Source organism: Diceros bicornis, chromosome 5, assembly GCF_020826845.1.
Source record: "Diceros bicornis minor isolate mBicDic1 chromosome 5, mDicBic1.mat.cur, whole genome shotgun sequence".
Taxonomy (NCBI): Eukaryota; Metazoa; Chordata; class Mammalia; order Perissodactyla; family Rhinocerotidae; genus Diceros; species Diceros bicornis.
In genome coordinates this window covers 23,916,521-23,936,239 of record NC_080744.1, presented here as the reverse complement: position 1 = coordinate 23,936,239, position 19,719 = coordinate 23,916,521, and the positions used below count along the sequence as shown (strand labels likewise).

The 19,719-nt window shown below is 59.9% G+C and overlaps 1 protein-coding gene across 1 annotated transcript; it reads left to right on the top strand.

Moving 5' to 3' along the window:
• Positions 1-551: 551 nt before the first annotated feature.
• Positions 552-17,717, top strand: CARMIL3 (capping protein regulator and myosin 1 linker 3). Its single transcript, XM_058540897.1, has 39 exons — positions 552-987; positions 2,489-2,583; positions 2,822-2,872; positions 2,971-3,030; positions 3,115-3,230; positions 3,449-3,546; positions 3,774-3,844; positions 3,946-4,019; positions 4,254-4,329; positions 4,411-4,499; positions 4,974-5,068; positions 5,298-5,384; positions 5,596-5,705; positions 5,846-5,923; positions 6,488-6,564; positions 6,646-6,750; positions 6,845-6,914; positions 7,393-7,474; positions 7,603-7,699; positions 7,866-7,920; positions 8,000-8,172; positions 8,399-8,467; positions 8,685-8,778; positions 8,865-8,963; positions 9,381-9,509; positions 9,689-9,802; positions 10,243-10,418; positions 11,212-11,299; positions 11,429-11,566; positions 11,851-11,914; positions 12,059-12,267; positions 12,660-12,763; positions 13,415-13,730; positions 14,071-14,199; positions 14,830-14,896; positions 14,994-15,083; positions 16,592-16,710; positions 16,793-16,973; positions 17,146-17,717. Exons 1-39 carry the CDS (start codon positions 552-554, stop codon positions 17,442-17,444), a joined length of 4,680 nt encoding a protein of 1,559 aa, XP_058396880.1. The 3' UTR covers positions 17,445-17,717.
• The last annotated feature ends 2,002 nt before the right edge of the window (positions 17,718-19,719 follow it).

The following is a 19,719-nucleotide window of genomic DNA, read 5'->3' as shown; positions in this document are numbered from 1 at the left end:
GGAATTTCAGGGAAATAGGAGAGAAGGAACCTGGATTAGAAGAAGCAGGGCTGGATATTAACAACTTGCAAATGAAGTGCAAATAAAATGCAGATGTTCGTGTTGCTTTGAATCACTGTGTTCATTTTCCAGTGTGGGGTGCATAGATGTGGTAGCCGAGCAGAGAGCATAAGTCTGAGAGGGCTGGATCTCTGGATCCCCCCAACGCCCCTCCCTGTCTCCAGGACCTGAGTCTAATGCTCAGGGGTGGAGACGTCTGCAGAGCTGCCAGCTGGGAGGAGGTGGCACGGGAATTCCCAGGTACTACTGTCGGCCTCACACCCGTGGGGATGGTGCCAAGGACGCCGCAGGGATCCCCGAGGCTGGGCGAGCGGGAAAGGAAGGACAAACTCCCCCAGATCCAGCGAGGTCCTCTCCCGGCATCGCCCCCGCCCCCGAGTTCCCTCGCGGGTCAGCAAGGACGAGCTGGACGGGTCCTGAGCAAGCAGTGAAAAGGGAGGAGCCTTGCAAGGAAACCAGGGTAGGGGTACCCAGGCCCACAAACAAAAGAAATGGGTTCTGCTCACGGTGCCGGAAGAGCAGGTGGCACGGAAAGCAGGGATGCTGCCCCCAGCCCGGGACATGGCCCGGGCTCCAGGGGGCACGCGCAAGGTGTCGCACGCGGGCGCCGGCGGGAGGGGTGGGCGCGAGCACGCGCGGGGTCTCACGCGGCTCGGACGCGCGGCGCGCATGCTCAGCTCGGCGCTTCTCCCGGCGGGGCGGGAGACCTGGCGTTCCGAGGCGGGGGAAGGAGCGCTCGCGCAGCCGCCCCTGACCCGAGCGCGCTCGCGGCTGCTGCAGCGCTCGGCGCCTGGGCCCTGCCGAAGCCGGGTCTAGCATGTGCCGCGGCTCCCGGGGGCGGCGGCGGCGGTGGCTCCTCTGCAGCAACAGCAGCAGCAGCGGCCGCCATGGCCAAACCCAGCGCGGAGCTCACCCGCGAGCTGCAAGGTACGAGGCTGCGGTGGTCTCTGGGACGCCCCGTCCGGGAGCATCCCAGCCCCAGTGCGTTCCTCCGCGCGATACACCCCAGCCCCAGTGCCTCCCGCCCCCCTCCCCAAGCATCCCGGCTCCAAGGCAGCACCCCCTTGCCCCTGCATCCCAGCTCGCGGCATCGCTGTCCCCGGAGCATCCACCGCTGCCCCCCTCACCTCACCCTATCAGGATCTTCCTGTCCCAGAGCCGCCCGTCCCGATCTTCGGTGACAGGTGCAGTCCCCTTGCGCTCTCTGGGGCTGATTCTCAGCGATACTGGCCCACCCCTCGCCCAGGTGTCTAGTCTCCCCTCCGGAGAGTCCCCGCTTCCCCGCCGGGCGGGGCCAGGCCCGCCCCGCCGGGCGGTGGGAGCTGCCCCTGGTCCTGACAGCCTCTTGGCTCAACACCCTCCCTCCTCCCAGCCCCGCCCCGGAACTGGCCATGGAGAGCCCCGATAGCCGCCGGGCAGCGCCCAGGCCAGTGGGGCAAAGAAGGGAGTCAGGGAAGAGGGCCTGGATTGGAGGTAAAACCAAGAGCATGTTCTCTGCAGCTCGCCTTCCACAGCCCCCATCCCGGCCGGCCCCCTTCTCGCTACCCTACACCCACACCTCAAGACCTCTCCTGTTCGCATGGTTCTCAGACTCAGCCCAAACCAAGGCCCGACCCCCAAGCACTGCCACAACCCTGACCCCCAGAGGCGGGAGCGCAGGCTAGCCCATGCAGAGACCAGGACGCTCAAGGATACTCAGAGGCATGCTGTGCGGTGGCGATTTCCCACACCTCCACACACACACACAAGCCCACTCATGAGATGTGTGTACACACATCTTTACAGAAACTGCACCCCCACCACACACTCACACTCTCTCTCTGGGATATCTGGATGGTTCTGCCAGCAGATGAGTATGGGGCTCATTTAAACCCTAACTCCTTCCCACCCCCCACCCCCATTCACACCAGAACTGTCTGGCTCTGTGCTCCTTTCACAACTGCAGGCACAGCATACTCATTCACACTTATCCATCCCCACCAATGTCACACATGGGCTCCACGGCATCTTCAGAAGGCTTGCACACACACATAGTAAAAGGCAGATGCTCACACCCAGACCACCTAGAACATAGTCAAAAGGACACCCCCACACCCCCACACACTGACTCACTGTGTATGTGTCAATGGCTGCTGGAGAGCACGGGTTGGAAAAATCCTTCACACCCTCAGAAGTGTAAGACACCCTCCCACAGACAGTGTCACTCAGCGACTGTCCCCTGACTTAGGGACATCAGGAGTCAGAGTTTTCTCCACACCCCCTTTAATAGGAAGAGAAAAGTCACTCAAAAAGGAAAAGTCTCTGTCCCCATCCTTCTTTGTCTCTCTGTTTCTCTCTCCTCCCCTCTGCCCCTGTCCCTGGAGATCCCTGGGGAAGTGGGGGGACAAGAGTAAAGGGAACTCTGAGCATGCTCCCCCCCAACCTGCAGACAGCATCCGGAGGTGCCTGAGCCAGGTGGCTGTGCTCCAGCAACACCGGGTGAAGCTGGAGACGAAGCCCAAAAAGTTTGAGGACCGAGTGCTGGTGAGGGCAGGGAGCCTGGGGGCAAGGGGAGACAGACGCGGGGGAGAGCTGAGGAGACATAGCCTGGGGGAGGGGCAGGCTGGACTGGGCAGATGTCCAGGAGCCTAGGGTGGGGCATGAGAGAGAGAGGACCCCCAGATAAGGGGTTGCACACAAGCTGAGGGAGCTAAAGGAGGGCAAGGGGAGTCGGGCCGGGAAGCTGCCATTTGCTGCTGACATTCTTTTCCTCTCTCTGAAGGCCCTGACCTCTTGGCGCCTCCACCTCTTCCCCCTTAAAGTCCCAGCCAAGGTGAGTTGGGCTGAGGAATGGGAGAGCACCTGTCATGCTCCCTCCCTAGCCTGGCAGCCAGGCCCTTCCCATGAGCTGAGCGTCCCCATGCCCCCTAGGTGGAGAGCTCCTTCAATGTCCTAGAGATCCGCGCCTTCAACACACTCAGTCAGAACCAGGTGAGCCAGGGCTCGGGGCCCCACTACTGGGCTGGTGGGAGGAAGGAGTCGATATGTGAGGTCCTGCTGCCCCCTGCCCCTCAGATCCTGGTGGAGACGGAGCGTGGCATGGTGAGCATGCGGCTGCCATCCGCTGAGAGTGTGGACCAGGTGACGCGCCACGTGAGCTCTGCCCTCTCCAAGGTCTGCCCTGGCCCTGGGTGAGTGGCAAAGGAGGAGTCCCCCAAGGTGTTAGACAACAGGAGACTTCTCCTTCCCTCCCTCGCCCCTTCCCCTGGACCTGGGCTCCTGGGACACCGAGGAGAAGAGCTCTCATGTTCCCACTCCTGTTTTTCCCTGGGAATCCAGAAGCTGTAACAGCGGAAGAATTGAGAGCCTCTTTCCACCCCTTTCTGGGATGGATTTGTTCGTTTTGCAGATGTCTAATCCGGCGTGGAAACGCAGACACCCCAGAAGGGCCCCGAGACACATCCCCCAACTCTGAGACTTCCACATCTACCACTCACAGTGTCTGTGGTGAGCAGGGGCACGTTGAGGAAAGTGGGACCTAAAACACCCCGCCCTTTGTCCAGAGTCCTCTGTGTACGGGGCTTTGCCTGCCTGAGGACTGCACGGCTCCCGGACCTCAGAGGTGTAGCAGGAACCCAGGACACCAGCACATAAAATGACTGACATTCCTTGAACTGCAAGCCTGTTCCCTACCCTTTACCCCTTGTGGAGCCAGCCCATCTCCTGCCCTACAGGTGGCTTCTCCGAGACCTACGCTGCCCTGTGTGACTACAATGGGCTGCACTGCCGTGAGGAGGTGCAATGGGTGCGTTGGGCAGGACCGCAGCAAGCGGGCAGGTGGGAGCCGGAGGGAGGGGGCAGAGGAGGGGTAGGGGAGTGGGTGTGAGCCAGTTCCACCTCTCCAAGGATGTGGACACCATCTATCATGCCGAAGATAACCGGGAGTTCAATCTTTTGGATTTCAGCCACTTGGAGAGCCGGTAAGCGGATAGCTAGAGACTCACTCCTCCCGCGTTCCAGCCTCAGCTCAACCCTGGCCCTTCCAGGCTCTCCCTTCCGGTCTCACCTGTACCCCAGTTCTATCTCCCCAACCCCACCCCACACCGCCTTCCATCCATCCAGGCTTTCCCCAGCCCAGCCACCTCATCCCTAGTCTCTTCTTTCCTGCCCCAGCCACCTGCTCACCACTTTTCTGACCCCTTCCATCTCCCTAGAGACTTGGCCCTGATGGTGGCAGCCCTGGCCTACAACCAGTGGTTCACCAAACTCTACTGCAAGGACCTGCGCCTGGTAGGGACTAGGAGGGGCGGCGGGGGCGGATAGATCAGTGCCCCCTCTGGCTCCTGATCACAGCACCCACTCTGTCCTCAGGGTTCTGAAGTGCTAGAACAGGTGCTACACACCCTGAGCAAGTCAGGGAGCCTCGAAGAGCTGGTGCTGGACAACGCCGGGCTGAAGACGTGAGACCAGCCTCCTTGGGCAGTGGTGCCCCCTGGATGTAGTCTTAGGGTCCCAGACCTCAGAGCATGATTCAGGCCTCTGAGCTGTCTCACCCAGCTCCTCACTTTACAGAAGGGGAGACTGAGGCCCAAAGAGGGCACAAAGCATGTCAGTGGTAAAGCTGGGACTCAGACCTAAGCCTCCTGACCCCCAGGTCCATGGCCCTTCCCCAGTATGCCCCATGCCCCACCCCCTTCTTCCATCAACTCCTGAGCAGGATGGGCTGCTCCAGTCTCGAGGACCCAAAGCTGGGCTTCGTCCCAGCACGACTTCCCAGGTGTTCTGGAGTGGGGACAAGCTCCCTGGCAGGCCCCGAGCTGCTCCCCACCTCTGGGGGGCCTCTGACCGTTGAAGCCCCAGCCAGGCAGGCAGGTGGAGGAGGAGGGGAAGACCAGGGGCTGGGACAAACAAATCCTTCCTCCCCTTCTCTGAAGGGACTTTGTCCAGAAGCTGGCCGGGGTGTTTGGGGAGAACGGGAGCTGTGTGCTGCATGCCCTCACTCTGTCCCACAACCCCATCGAGGACAAGGGTGAGCCCCAACCCTGCATCCTGCCCCCAACACAATGCAGACCCCTGTCCTAGCCCAGAGCCCAACCCGGGTCTGAACAGGGGCTCTCCAACCTCATGCCAGCCCCTGTCTCAACACTGCCATCCTTGACCCCAGAACTGTATCACGCTCGAGCCCCCATTCTGACTCTGCACCACCTGTGCCCACCACCCAGCCTTTCACTGGGTCCATTTCTCTCTCCACACCCCAGGTTTCCTCAGTCTGAGCCAGCAGCTCCTCTGCTTCCCCACTGGCCTCACCAAACTGTGCCTGGCCAAGACTGCCATTTCCCCTCGAGGTACTTGCCCTGGGACCACTGACCTCTGACTTCTGACCCTCCCCCAGCGCTGCCTGGGGTGTTGAGCCACAGAGGCTTAGCCAAACACTCACACAGCATCCCAGGGATCAAGGAAGGGAGAGGAGCCACATTTGGGGACCAGGGAAGAGTTGTGTACAAGGGGAAGAGGTGGGGTTAGGGGCCAACCCAGCTCAGTGCCCGCTGTGCTCAGGGCTCCAGGCGCTGGGCCAGACCTTCGGGGCCAACCCGGCCTTTGCCAGCTCCCTTCGATACCTGGACCTGAGCAAGAACCCTGGGCTGCTCGCCACAGAGGAGGCCAATGTGAGTCCACGGAATGTAGCCCCAAACCCCTGCTGAAGCTTGCTCAGGCTTCAGGGCCTGGGGGGTCTCTGCCTTGCAGCCCGGGGGTGGAGGGGCTCTATCACCCCTTCCCCTGCAGCCCCTCTCTCCCTCCGTCCCAGGCCCTCTACAGTTTCCTGGCCCAGCCCAATGCTCTGGTGCACCTGGACCTGGCAGGGACTGACTGTGCCATTGACTTGGTGAGGGGTTGGTGATGGGGGAACCAGACTGAGGTGATTCGGGGAGGCCAGGGGGGGTCTCTGCCTCACCCCCCTCCTTGAGTATGGGGGTGGGCAGAGCTGGTGGGATGACCTCAGGTTCAGCTGAATTATGAAGCAACGCCCCTAGCTCACACCTGTGCAGCACCTTATCTGGGTGGCAGCCCAAGGTTGTGCTGGCTGTGCCTAAAAGCACTCCATTCCCAAGCTGTGAGCCCTAGCACAGGGCTGAGTCCACGAGGAGGAAAGGATGCTTTCCTCAACTTAACAAGGCACCTTATGAGCCCGTGGTGGCCCTGGCTTTCCACATCCACTGCCCATGAGCCTCTCCACCACCCCTGGGGCCCAGGCAGAGAGTAGACCCACTTTTCACAGAGGGGAAACTGAGGCATTAGAGGCGAAGTGGGCATCCACAGTGCAGCTCACACAGACTGACTGCAGAGAGTGAAGAGCCAGGACATTGATGGGGAGGGAGGAGGAGTCCTCGCCCACCCCTCCCGACACCCCCCCCAGCCAATATGAGACCCGCCCTGTCTCTCCCCACAGCTTCTGGGCGCTTTACTCCATGGCTGCTGCTCCCACCTAACCTACCTCAACCTGGCGCGCAACAGCTGCTCCCACAGGTGGGAGCACGAGGGGTGTGGGGAGGGATGGGGCAAGTCGTGGGCATGCCCCTCCCTTGCTGACCCCAGGGGTCTCCACAGGAAGGGCCGGGAGGCCCCACCGGCCTTCAAGCAGTTCTTCAGCAGTGCCTACACACTGAGCCACGTCAACCTGTCAGCCATGAGGCTGCCCCTGGAGGCCCTCAGGTCGGGTGGGTGCAGGATTGGGGGGCATCTGAGGAAGAACCAGGAGAGAAGGGGGTGAGGGGTGAAAGTGGGCCTGCTGACCTTCCTCCCACAGGGCGCTGCTCCAGGGCCTCTCCCTCAACAGTCACCTCAGTGACCTGCACCTGGACCTCAGCAGCTGTGAGGTGAGCCCTCAGTCCCCCAACCCCACTGCCTGTCCCCACCCATCGCCACACCGTCCATTTCTCTGACCTAAGTCAGAAACCCTGGCTCCATCTTGCCTCTGTGCTACCCCTCTGCCACCCCCAACCTGACCACACCCCCACTTTCCCCTCTTAGTCTGTGTCTGCATCCCTCTTTCCAGAGGTCATTTTCAGCCTCCATTATCTACCCCCTTAAAGCTTTGGGCTGGGAGATACCAGACATTCCCACCAGAGGGCAGGAGCAAGCTGTCTCCGGAGCAGCGGCCTGGAGACTTCTGGCTGAAGGGAGGGGAGAGAGCCCTAGGGAAGGATCTGGTGTGAGGGAACCTCCTGATTTTACACCCGAGACCTGGTATGACCTTGAGTCCTGGCCTGACTACTCTGGTCTCTAAGCATTAAAGGTGCCCTTCCCCCTACCCCCATCCCTGCCTCCCTGCTCCACCCCACCGTGTCCCTGCAGCTCCGCTCAGCAGGAGCCCAGGCTTTGCAGGAGCAGCTGGGGGCTGTCACCTGTGTGGGCAGCCTGGATCTGTCAGACAATGGTGAGTGGGGGTGCTTCCCTTCCTGGGGGCCAGGTGGTGACAGAGGCCTGGAGTGTGGGGGAGAAGCCCTGAGGAGACTCCAGGGAGCCTCGGGCCTCAAGGCCAGGCCTCTCTCATCTACTGGCCAGGGTTCGACTCGGACCTCCTGACACTGGTACCTGCACTTGGCAAGAACAAGTCCCTCAAGCACCTGTTCCTGGGCAAGAACTTCAATGTCAAGGCCAAGTGAGGCCCCCTCCCTGAACCCACAGACCCTTACTCCATCATTCACCTATCCTTTTGGCTCACCGTATTACCTCTGGCCCCCTCCCTGTTCAAGCCACCTCTCTGCCCCTCCAATAGCATGACCCCAGCCCCCTCCCCTCCTACTCTGAGCCCCAACTCCCCACAGGACCCTGGAGGAGATCCTCCACAAGCTGGTGCAGCTGATCCAGGAAGAGGACTGTGTGAGTGGCTGGGCCTGGGAGGGACCTGCAGTGGCGGGGGCTCCAGGCACTGGGCCCAACCCCCCACTCGCCCACACAGTCCCTGCAGTCACTGTCAGTGGCGGACTCCCGGCTGAAGCTTCGCACCAGCATCCTCATCAATGCCCTGGGCAGCAACACCTGCCTGGCTAAGGTGGACCTGAGCGGCAATGGCATGGAGGACATCGGGGCCAAGATGCTGTCTAAGGCCCTGCAGATAAACTCCTCCCTCAGGTGGGGCCCACAGCTTGGCCTTCTGACCTGGAGCCCCAGCCTCCTCCCACAACACACGTGCCCTCCCTGCTTGCCTCGCTGCTCCATACCCCAGCTTCCAGGAGGACCTCAGTCCCAGAACCATTTCTCAGGAAAGCGGGGAGGGCTCCAGAGAGGGATTGTGTCCCTGCCCTCTAAGAGGGACCCAGAGGGAGGGGTAACAAGCCGGCACTCACTCTCTCCCCAGAACTATCCTATGGGATCGGAACAATACGTCTGCCCTGGGCTTTCTGGACATTGCAAGGGCCCTGGAGAGGTGAGTGGTCCAGGGCCCTGCCCTGACCCGCACCCCCAGCCTCGCTGTGCCTGGACCAGGCCTGAACTACGCCAGCCCACCCCAGCCTGCTTAACCTATTTGCACAGAAATGTTAGGAGGGCCAGACGAGGGAAATGGTCAGCAGGGGGTGGGTTTTGGGGAGCAGAGGCCTCTCCTCACCTCTTCCCCCACCCAGCTGTGCTACTGTGCCCCACAGCAACCACACACTGCGCTTCATGTCCTTCCCCGTGAGCGACATCTCCCAAGCCTACCGCAGCGCCCCCGAGCGCACCGAGGACGTCTGGCAGAAGGTGGCGGCCTAAGCAGGGTGGAACAACGAGGGGCAGGGGCCAGCCCCCATCCCCAGGCCTGACCCCAGCCACCCCATCATCTCCAGATCCAGTGGTGCTTGGTGAGGAACAACCACTCGCAGACGTGCCCCCAGGAGCAGGCCTTCAGGCTGCAGCAAGGCCTGGTGACCAGCAGCGCCGAGCAAGTAAACGTTTCCCTCTGGGACACATGGGGCACGCATGGGGCTTGCAGGGCACAGGAGTGATGTGATAGAGTGCAGGGGTGGGGCATGAAAGAGGCATCGTGTGGTGCCCATAACTGGTGTGGGAGAGCAAAAAGAGAGGACATTCTGAATTGGGTCCCCAAATAGGAGAGATCATGTGGGCAAACTGGGGGGTCCCCAGACAAGGGGTGCATGAGACTATGGGAGCTCCACTGGGCATTCAAGAAGTGCATCCCAAGAAGAAGTGAGAACAGGCCATCCAGAGACATCACCACCACCCCATCAGTGCCGGCACCAGTAGCACTGCCCAAGGGGCCCAGAAATGGGGCATCTGGGTTCCCACCTGAGAAGAGGGGGGCACAGGGGTCCCCCCTGACACTCCTGCCAACTGTGCTCCAGATGCTACAGCGGCTGTGCGGACGAGTGCAGGAGGAGGTGCGGGCCCTGAGGCTGTGCCCACTGGAGCCTGTGCAAGACGAGCTGCTCTACGCTCGGGACCTCATCAAGGACGCCAAGAACTCCCGGGCGGTGAGCCCCTGCAGCGCCCCCCTTCCCTGACAGTCCGGACAACCCAAGGAGGCCAGCCGTGCTAACCCAGAGTGCCCAGGCCCTGCCCCGAGCATCCGCCCTCCTAGCCCAGGGCCCCCAGGGACCTAGTATGGCCTGATTCTGGCCTTCTGATCATAACCCCTTCCCTCCTTCCACAGCTGTTTCCCAGCCTCTATGAGCTGGGCCACGTATTGGCCAACGATGGGCCTGTGCGGCAGAGGCTGGAGTCAGTAGCCAGTGAGGTATCCAAGGCTGTGGACAAGGAGCTGCAGGCAAGTCCTGGGAGGGAGCCCAGTGTTGACCAAGGCCCTGAGCTGAGGGCCGAGGTCAGCACGGGGAGATTACTGGGGGCAAGAGAGAAATGCAGAGTTGAGACAACTCACACTGCCACTGTGCCAGGCTTTGCTAGAAAACTGGCTTAGATTTTTTCTGCTAGCTTCAATGTTGGCCCCTGAACTCTGACCTCTCCCCTCTGGATCTGACCCTTGATCTGACTCTCCCTTGTCCTTATGGTAGGGTGGAAAGGGCACTGACCAAGATGTGGGGAGGCCTGAGTGTCGGAGGCTCTGCTGCTAACCTGCCCTGTGACCCTGGCGGGCCCCTCAGTCCCACCATGGGGAGCTGGAATGGACAGGCTAGGGTCCTTTCCACTGTGGTGCCAGCCCTGACCCTGCTTCCCTCGGGGCTCTGGCCTCCCTTCCCCCACTACTAGGTGATCCTGGAGTCGATGGTCAGCCTAACGCAGGAGTTATGCCCTGTGGCCATGCGGGTGGCCGAGGGGCACAACAAGATGCTGAGCAATGTGGCCGAGCGCGTCACTGTGCCCCGGAACTTCATCCGAGGGGCGCTGCTGGAGCAGGCGGGCCAGGACATTCAGAACAAGCTGGAGTGAGAGGCCGGCCAGGGCGGAGGCGGGGCTGGATTTGGTCCAGGGCACTTAGGGACTTTGGGCCCAGCTATCAGCAATGAATAATGAATGGCACAATCTCCATTGCAAGGGATAAATCTTTAACCAACTGCAGCTTTGCTATTTAGGGTCTGACTGATCTTTGCCCTGGAAATCTAAGTGCTGAGCCTGGGTTTAGGAGCTGGGGCAGTGCACACACAGGGGCACACACACACAGCCACACACAGACACCAAGAATCGCCTCTCAGAAACAAAGCCCAACCTTCTCGGAGGCAGGGACGAAGAAAACAATGTGAACAGGGTGAACTACACTGTGTCCCCAGCTCTCATCGCCCCCTAGAGCTCTTCCATTCCAGGTGCCACCACTCACCAAAGCAAAGGAAAATTATTACACATACCGTGAAACAGCCAGGCTCAAGAAGAGATGGTTTCTGCAGAGACCAGCAGTGTTCACTCAGCACCCCAATTTACCCAGCTCTGCCCCACTGGAGCTCCAGGGGCCTAACCCGGAGCCCCCCTTGCTCCTTCTTCTCCTCCTCAATTGCTCTTTACCCACCCTCCCCACCCACACACACCTAGGCTAGGGGTCAGTGGGTGGGACCAGGTATGCCTTCATGGAGACATGAGTGTGGTGGACCCAAGGTGCCTCCGACAGCAGCCGTGTTCTCCGTGGATGCCCAGGCTGGCTAATCTACTACCTCAGGCATCTGGGGAAGGGGGGCTGAGGCTCAGGGGCAGGGAAGAGGGGCTGAGCAGCCTCACCTGTTCCCACAGTGAAGTGAAGCTCTCAGTTGTCACCTACTTGACCAACTCCATAGTGGATGAGATCCTGCAGGAGCTGTACCACTCCCACAAGAGCCTGGTAAGGCTTCTGAACCCTGACCAGGCCTCGGTATGCCCTGCACCCCACCTCGGCCCATCTCCCAGAACCTCAAGGCCCTGGGAGGTGGGCAGCTTCCTTGAGATCCTGTTCACACCTGTCCTTCCCCAGGCCCGGCACCTGGCCCAGCTAAGGACACTATCAGATCCACCAGGGGGGCCAGGCCAAGGGCAGGATCTGTCCTCCCGGGGCCGAGGCCGGAATCATGACCACGAGGAGACCACAGATGATGAACTTGGCACCAACATCGTGAGCACCCCCACCCTTCACTCCCCCCCTTAACCTGGGCCTGCCCCTGCTGCAAAACACTGTCCCCTTCACTTCTCTGGACTCCACTCCCCGCTTCACTGGGCCTGGTCACATCCCCCAGCCCCGATCCAGCCCAGTTTCTTCCCTCGTCCCAATGCCTCAGCCACCTGAGGAGAGCAAGGCGGCATGGACTCTAAAGAGAAGGCTTTATGAGGAATGGGAGGCTCCAGGTGAGGTTCCTGGGACCTGCGGCCTGGCCCCATCTTCCATCTCCATTTCTGCAGGACACCATGGCCATCAAAAAGCAGAAACGCTGCCGCAAGATCCGGCCGGTGTCTGCCTTCATCAGTGAGTCCCCCGGCCTCAGTTCTAATTTCCTCCAGGTCCCTGCACCCTTCCCAGGCCCTGGCTCCCTTTCTTTTTTCTCTGTCCCGCCAGCCTGCTTCCTCCCTGTCCCTCCTGCTAGTCCCTCTAACACTGCTGTCCCCACAGGTGGGAGCCCTCAGGACATGGAAAGCCAGCTGGGGAGCCTGGGGATCCCGCCCGGCTGGTTCTCAGGACTCGGGAGCAGCCAGCCCACAGCTAGTGGCTCCTGGGAAGGTCTATCAGAACTGCCCACTCACGGCTATAAACTAAGGCACCAAACACAAGGCAGGCCCCGGCCCCCCAGGACCACCCCTCCAGGACCTGGCCGGCCCAGCGTGAGTCCCTAAGTCCTCGCAAGAGGACCGACTTCGCTTCACAATATCAGAACCAGGGGTGCTGGCTTTAGGACCCAAATGCCAGAGGTGCCAGCCTTGGGGGATCGGGCAGGGGCCCAGGCAGGCCACCAAACAGAGGAGGGATTATCCAGGTTGGATGGGAGCTAGACCTTGTCACAGACAGGAAACCTCTGTCTGCCAGACAGTGGTGGTTCTCATTTTGCTGAAGGATAGAGCCAAGAGCCGCCACGCTTAGGAAATGCCCAGGCGGACTGAAGTATAAATTTCCATGGGGCCAAGAAGAGGCAAATCCAAGTCCAAAGGGGAAGGCCCTCGGTGGGTGGGAGGGGCTTTCTGACCCAGAAGAGATACCCTACAGACTTCCCTCCCAGCAGGTGCCAGTACCTGGGACCCGTCAGGAGAACGGGATGGCCACCCGCCTGGATGAGGGGCTGGAGGACTTCTTCAGCCGAAGGGTCATGGATGAGAGTTCCAGGTGTGGCGTCTAGACACACTCCCATTTTCAGCAGCCCCGACGCCCCGGAAGGGCTCCTATGTCCTCCCAGCTCCCATGGAGGCCTTTCCAGTGGCAGTGCCCCAAAGCCAGTCTCCCTGGGACATTTCCCCCACGTTCTCATTCTTCCCCACCCAGCCCTTAGCTCCCATGCTCTCTGAATCTCCTCAGGACAGCAGGAAAGGATGGGACCAGAGTGAACCACCACAGTGGGATGGTAGGGACAGGGTAGGGGATGGGGGTGTGCTGACCCCTAGGATGGGATGACACTAGTAAGAGGCCTGGAGGGTATGTTCTCTGTCACTGTCCTGCACAGACTCCCCAGCATCTGTCCAGAAGGAACTGGGTCACTTGGAGAGGTGGAGAAAAGAAAAGGGGGGAGGGGTGCCTGGGAGGAAAGAGTGGATGGGGATGAAGGATTTTGACAGGGAAGGTGAGGACACCGTCTCCCCTGAGAACTAACTGGAAAGGTTTACAGAGCGGCAAGAGAGACTAGATGGGGGAGGAAAGCCGGAGGTTTATTAACCCAGGACTGGACTAGCACCAGCAACCCCCTGGGCCCTCAGCGACCTCTGCATCTGGCGTTCACATCTCCCCACGGCTCTGTCCTTAACTCCCCCTGACCCTGCCCAGCTATCCCCGGACTCTGCGGACCCTGCGGCCAGGCCTCTCGGAGCCACCACTGCCTCCACTCCAGAAGAAGAGGCGCCGAGGCCTGTTTCACTTTCGCCGGCCCCGGAGCTTCAAGGGGGACCGGGGCCCGGGGTCCCCCACCACCGGGCTCCTCCTCCCTCCACCCCCGCCCCCACCCCCCACTCAGGAGAGCCCCCCCAGCCCAGACCCTCCCAGCCTCGGCAATAACTCCTCCCCCTGCTGGAGCCCGGAGGAGGAGAGCAGCCTCCTCCCTGGATTTGGGGGAAGCCAGGGGCCTTCCTTCTGCAGGAAGATGGTAAGTGAAGGGGGGTGCTGCATCCTCCACATTTGCTGTCCCACGCATGGCCACCTGCCCACCCCACCCCAGGCAATTAGTGGGAGGATGCTAGGACTCAGGGTTCTGGGGAACTGTGCATCCCAATTCCAGGCTCCTTAAGAGTGGGCTAAGCCTGGTGACGTGGAGCATGCTGGGAGTGTGGCATGCAGAGGACAACAGACTCCTCGGAGGGCGGGGGTCCAGCAGGGCTTCCCCGGGCTGGGGGCTCAGAGGAGCAGCAGCCCTCCCCCACAACCTTGCTGCCTGTGGAGCCCCTTCTCCATTGGGAACTGCTTGTGAACCTGAGACCTTGTTCCAGGGCACTGAGGGGGCAGAGCCAGGGGAGGGCGGCCAGGCCCCTGGGACGGCACAGCAACCAAAGGTCCACGGTGTTGCCCTTCCTGGGTTGGGAAGAGCCAAGGGTTGGAGCTTCGACGGGAAACGAGAGGTGAGGGGAGCCGGAGGTGAACTGAGGGTCCTGTGGGTCCCTGTCTACCACCCTCCCCTTTCCGCGCGCCGTCCCAGGCGGGCAGTGAGAGAGAGTGGACAGTGACATTAGAAGGTGTTAGCTACAGTTCTGCCTGTCCCACACTGGCCATGGGATCCTGGATGGCTCCCTTAACCTCCCAGAGGCTCTACTTCCTTGTAAAACGGGTGGTCATAAAAATACTTACCTCTAGAGCTCTGTTTCCCAAACTGGGTGATTTTATGACGATTTTTACCTTCTCCACATACCACCTGTGTTATTGTTTACATAATATTTTTATTTAAATCAATTCACCTTTTTTAACTCAGTCAGGACTTAAGTATTATCATCTTTAAAATCGCGGGCTTATTGTAGTCATCATGGTTTTTTCTACTATACATAAAATAAACACATAACTATTAAAATAACAGCATTTTCACTCTTATAAACCATTTCTCATGCCCCTAGGGTGGTGTGAGTGCTACTCTTTGGGGAAAACAGTCCAAGTGTCTAGGGACGAATGAGATGAGATGCTGGAGCAGAAGCCCCTTGTTAACTGCAGTCTCTGCAAGGAGGGGACTTTTCTTATGACCTGACTCAGCTGTCTTTCAGGGCCCAGGCCCAGACCTGGAGGGCAGTGTCCAGGCTTGGCAGAAGCGGCGCTCTTCGGATGACGCAGGTGAGAATGGTGGCCCTCACTGCCTTCCTTTGGGCCCTCTCTCAGGGGCCCCTCCTAACTTGCCTTTCCCTCCTCCCATCCCCTCCCTCCACCCCAGGACCCGGAGCCTGGAAGCCCCCACCACCCCCTCAAAGCACCAAGCCGAGCTTTAGCGCCATGCGCCGAGCAGAGGCCACGTGGCACATAGGTATGGAACGCCTCTTCTCGGGCAGCAGCACTGAAGGCCCAGGGTGTGTCCAAAGAAACAGAAGCCATGGCCCCTGCACTGGGGAACATACAACCAATGTGGAGCAGTAAGAAGTCAACACAGTGAAGGTGTTTAAGGATATTTACAAAGCTACATGCAAAAGAGACAGACAACCCAATCCAAAGAGGGGTCCTGCAGAACGAAAGTGGCTTCGCCAGGGTTAGCAGACAGGAACACTTTGTGGATGGTTCCAAAGAATTTTCTAGGGCAGAGGCCACCTCTGGCTGCCATCAGCAGGGTGACACCCTCCATAAAGAAGTGCTCTCTCTGCACCTCAGCTGAGAAAGAGGGTGGGCAGTACCAGCCACGCCGGGCCCACTTCAGATATTCCAGTCTCCTCCAAAAATAACTTGCCAAGCCATCCTCAGCTCACTCAGAAAGGTGCCACAAGGAAGGGGCAAGAGTCCTGCCTTGGAGGTCAGAACCCTGGGGGTTAGTCCCGGCTGAGCCACCACCAGCGGTGTTGACCTTAAACAAGTCATTTACCTCTGGCTCCGAGACTCTGGAGGAATAAAGGGGAGGGGATGATGGTATGACACTTCGCTTCTGCTGGGTTCAGAGCACCTTTCACTGAGGGAGCCACTAAAGGAAAGCTGGTCAACTCAGCATCAACTCAAGTTGATGATGCTCCAACCACACTGACATGGACAAATCTCCCTATAGACGTAGACGCTCCCTCACCCTCCTCCACTCCCATCCCAAGGCTAGGGCATAAGGGCATGGTGCAGAGCCAGGCTGGCCAAGGCTTGGCAATGCCTCTGTTCCTGCCCCATCCTCCAAGGCTGACGCAGCACCAGGGGCATCTTTGCTGATTATCCCATCCCACACACGGACTAGTTAAAATACCCAAAGCGGGGCTCCATCCTTCATTTAGGAGACCACAGTAGTCGGATGCTCCTCTGCACACACACCTGCCGCCAGCACCCTCCAGGTCTCTCTCACTCACACCTCATGGGAACACAAACAGACAACACCTTCCAGGTGGCAAACCCTCAGGATCCGGTTGCATAAAGCCACAGAAGGGAGGGGAGGGGGGAGGTGAGGGCACCTCTCCTCGAGGCTTTCACCATCTAAATCAGACTGGCAGAGTCCTGAGAATGCCAGGCTGCAGCCTTGGCAGGGCCCCGGGGCACTGCAGCCCTGGATAGGCAGCCATGCCTGAGGACCCAGCAGGCCCTGCTCTGCCCCGGCAGGAACAGGCTCAGGCCCTGCTCTTCAACAGGGACAGCCAGGCCAGAACCCCCTCCAGAGGTGATGGGCTCAGGATGATCCTGGGGACCAGAGCTAAGGAAACCTGAGACAGAAGGGGACATCAAAGGCAGATACCTAGGAGCAAATGGGCTTGGAGGGGGGAAGTCCTGGCCTCCAGGGCTTCATAGGGACTGGGACAGAGAGGGCTCTGCAAAAATGCCTTTTCCTGCAGTTTCTCCTCTCTTCCTATCCCCTAGCTGAGGAGAGCGCCCCCAACCACAGCTGCCAGAGCCCCAGCCCAGCCTCCCCAGATGGGGAGGAGGAGAAGGAAGGGTCCCTACTTCCAGAGAGGACGGTTCCCACTAGGAATGCCAAGGTGAGGACCAGCAAGGCGGGTGGGGAAGGCGCTTTGGTGAGCCAAAGGACGGACGGACTGACCCAGCATCTTCTTCTGCCAGCTGCAGGACACCCCTTTAGCTCCACGGCCTCCCAAGCCAGTGGCAGTGCCCAGGGGCCACTGCCCCTCCCAGGAGCCAGGGGGCAGGGAGGAGGCTGAGGCTGGGGGTGCAGCCCCAGGAATGAACAAACCCCGGCTGCGGCTGGGCTCACAGCAGGACCAAGAGGAGCCAGAGGTCCAAGGTCTGCCACCTGGCGGGAGGGGGCTCGGAGCGCCTCTGGGGTCTTGCTGCCCACATTGGGTCCCCTCCTGGGGCAGCAAATGAGCAACAGACAACCAGGAGTCACAGCCTGGATGGGCGCCCAGCCTGTGGGCCCCACTCGTGTACCAGGCCTGCCCTGACTGTCATTCCAGGGCCCCCGGATCAGGGCCACAGAACCGCCCCCCTGAAGCCCAAGAGGACACGGCGGACACAGTCTTGCGACAAGCTGGAGCCTGATAGAAGACGGCCCCTTGACCCCACAGGTGCCAGTGGGGTGGGCGAGAGGTCGGTCCCCCTTCCCACCCATCTGTCTGACATGGCGCCCCGACACTGGGCAGCTGGCTCTCCCTGCCCAGGAAACAGGGCTCCCTGGATTTGTCCACAACAGGAACCAGTGAGCCAGGAACAGACTGACAGCGACTGCAGCACCCTCCCCAGCCCTTCTCTCTGACATGTGCCTCACAAGGACTCAGACCCCACCCACCCCCCACCTCCAGGCCCTTCTGCCAGCCCCCGTCCCACAGGGGCAGGAAGGCAGGATGAGGCATGGGGGACAGGAGGTGGGGGACAGGAAGGGAGGGAGCAGCCTGGAGAGAGGGAAGCCCTGGGTGCCTTGCTCGCTCTGCAGAGAGCTTAGGGGAGGGGCCCTCTCCTCTCCCGAGAGGGCGGACCTGTCCCTCTATCCCCAGGGGCTCTCTCCCCACTTGTATAGAATAAAAAACAAAATCACCAGCTGCCTCAAGTGTCTGCTGTCTTCCCCATTCACTGGCCCGCTCCCCACCATCTGCTCCCCTTCCCACAGGCCCCCGCAGTGGGAAAAAGTGAGGAACACCCCACAGGGATGGAGCTGGGGCTCTGAGAGGAGAAGAGGGAAAGACCAGAGATCTGCTGGATGGGAGGGGACTGACAAGTTCCCAGGCCAGGGAGGGTGTTATGTGCATGGTCTGGGTTGAGCTGGCTGGAGAAGGACCAAAATGGCAGAAACCAATACCAGTGTGTGTCCAGCTTTGAGGGGTGCAGTGGGATTGGTGTACCAGGAGGAGAAGGGGGAGCAGCGTGCTGTGTGTGTGTGTTTACGCACAGACAGGCTCACTAATGGTGGAATTAAATGGTGTTGGGTCATCCTGGGGTCACCATCAATAGTCAGAAATCTCAACAGTAGAGTGGCCTGTAGGTGAGCAGAAGCGAGAGTGAGTCTATGGCCTGAGAAGATCAACAATTAAATTAATTGTTTCCATTGGGTTGCTAACAAACACTAGCTTGGCATTCAAGATTCCACTCCAGAGCCACCTCCTCTGTGAAGCACTTCCTGATACCTTCCCCCAACTCATCCAAATTGAACCCTCCCTCTCTGTGGCCTACTACATCCTGAACGGGTCCGTAACTTTGCACCTGTCACACTTAATTGCACTTGTGTATTGGCTCATCATCTCTCTGCGAGTCTGTCTGTTCTATATACATGCACCTCCCCTAGGAGCAGGAGCTGGGTCTTAATCACCAGTGTAGCCCCAGCCCCTGGCACAGTGCCTGGCACCTAGGAGATGCTCGATAAATGGCTGCTACCTTAATATATGAGCAGCTTAGGATATGGAGGGTGAAGATGTTCTGGTAAACCCTCTTGCGTACTCATCCCAGATCACCATGTACCCACGTGGCTCCCCAGACAATTGCTCACTTCCCCTGGTCTCACTAGGGAATGACTAATGTCTTGTTTCTTCAAGATCTGTGCGTGCCATGGCCCCTCCCACAAGGATGTGGCTATATGGGTTGAATCTCGGGGGTGGGGGGGGTGAATTGCAGGCACCAGGAAGATGCCTTGGGAATCAGTCCTTCGGCACATCTCCCCACCGGGCAGCCCCCATCTTTAGGGGGCTGCATGACCAGGATGTGAGACGGCATGCCCTTTAGCAGTTGGGTCCATGTCCTTGTGTCTCCATGTTAAAAGGTGGCTGGGGAACTGGCCCTCATTCTCAAAGCTGTGAGGTTCAGAGTGGTACGTGATGGTTCTTAATGAGCACGTGAAGATCTCCATTCTGTTGTATTCGGGTTGGTGTGAGTGAGCGTATGTGTGTGTGTGACAAGTATAGCCCAGTGTTCTTTTATATGTGACTGTGAATATCCTTAACAAGTGCGATGTGGAGAGTGTTGTGAGACGGGATGTGTTTCCTTCTGTGTATCCGGAGGGCTGTCACTGTCGCAGTGTCAGGGTACGTTTATGTGTTGGCGCCTGTGTGTGTCAAGATATGTGCGAGCCTGTGAGTCGTGGGTGCATGTGTCCCCATCATTTCCCAGTGTGAATGTGTGTGTGTGCACACCACCGCAATGTGTGCATCTCTGTGATGCTGAGCGTGGGTGTGGCGTGAAGGGGAAGATGTGTGTCACTGTGTCTGTGGGGGTCCTGCCTCTGTGCCACCCCTAGCCCGCCCTCCTCCCCCAGTTCTGTGGCTCCCTCCCAGGCAGCAGCCCTGCCCCTCCCCTCTTCTCCCTCCCAACCAGTCTGTGCGGGGGGAGCTGGTGCTGCAGCCCCCCCACCCCTCCCCATCCAGGCCCCATAAATAGCAGCAGAGCCGGAGCCGGAGCCGGAGCCGGAGCCAGCGCCAGTGGCTGGAGCAGCAAAGGAGTCAGGGCCAGGGCCAGAGAGCCGGAGAGAGGAGCCCCCGACTAGAGCCCAGGTGAGCCCACCCTTCCTCCCTAGCCCAGCTCCAGCCTGGCCAGCCTGGCCCAGT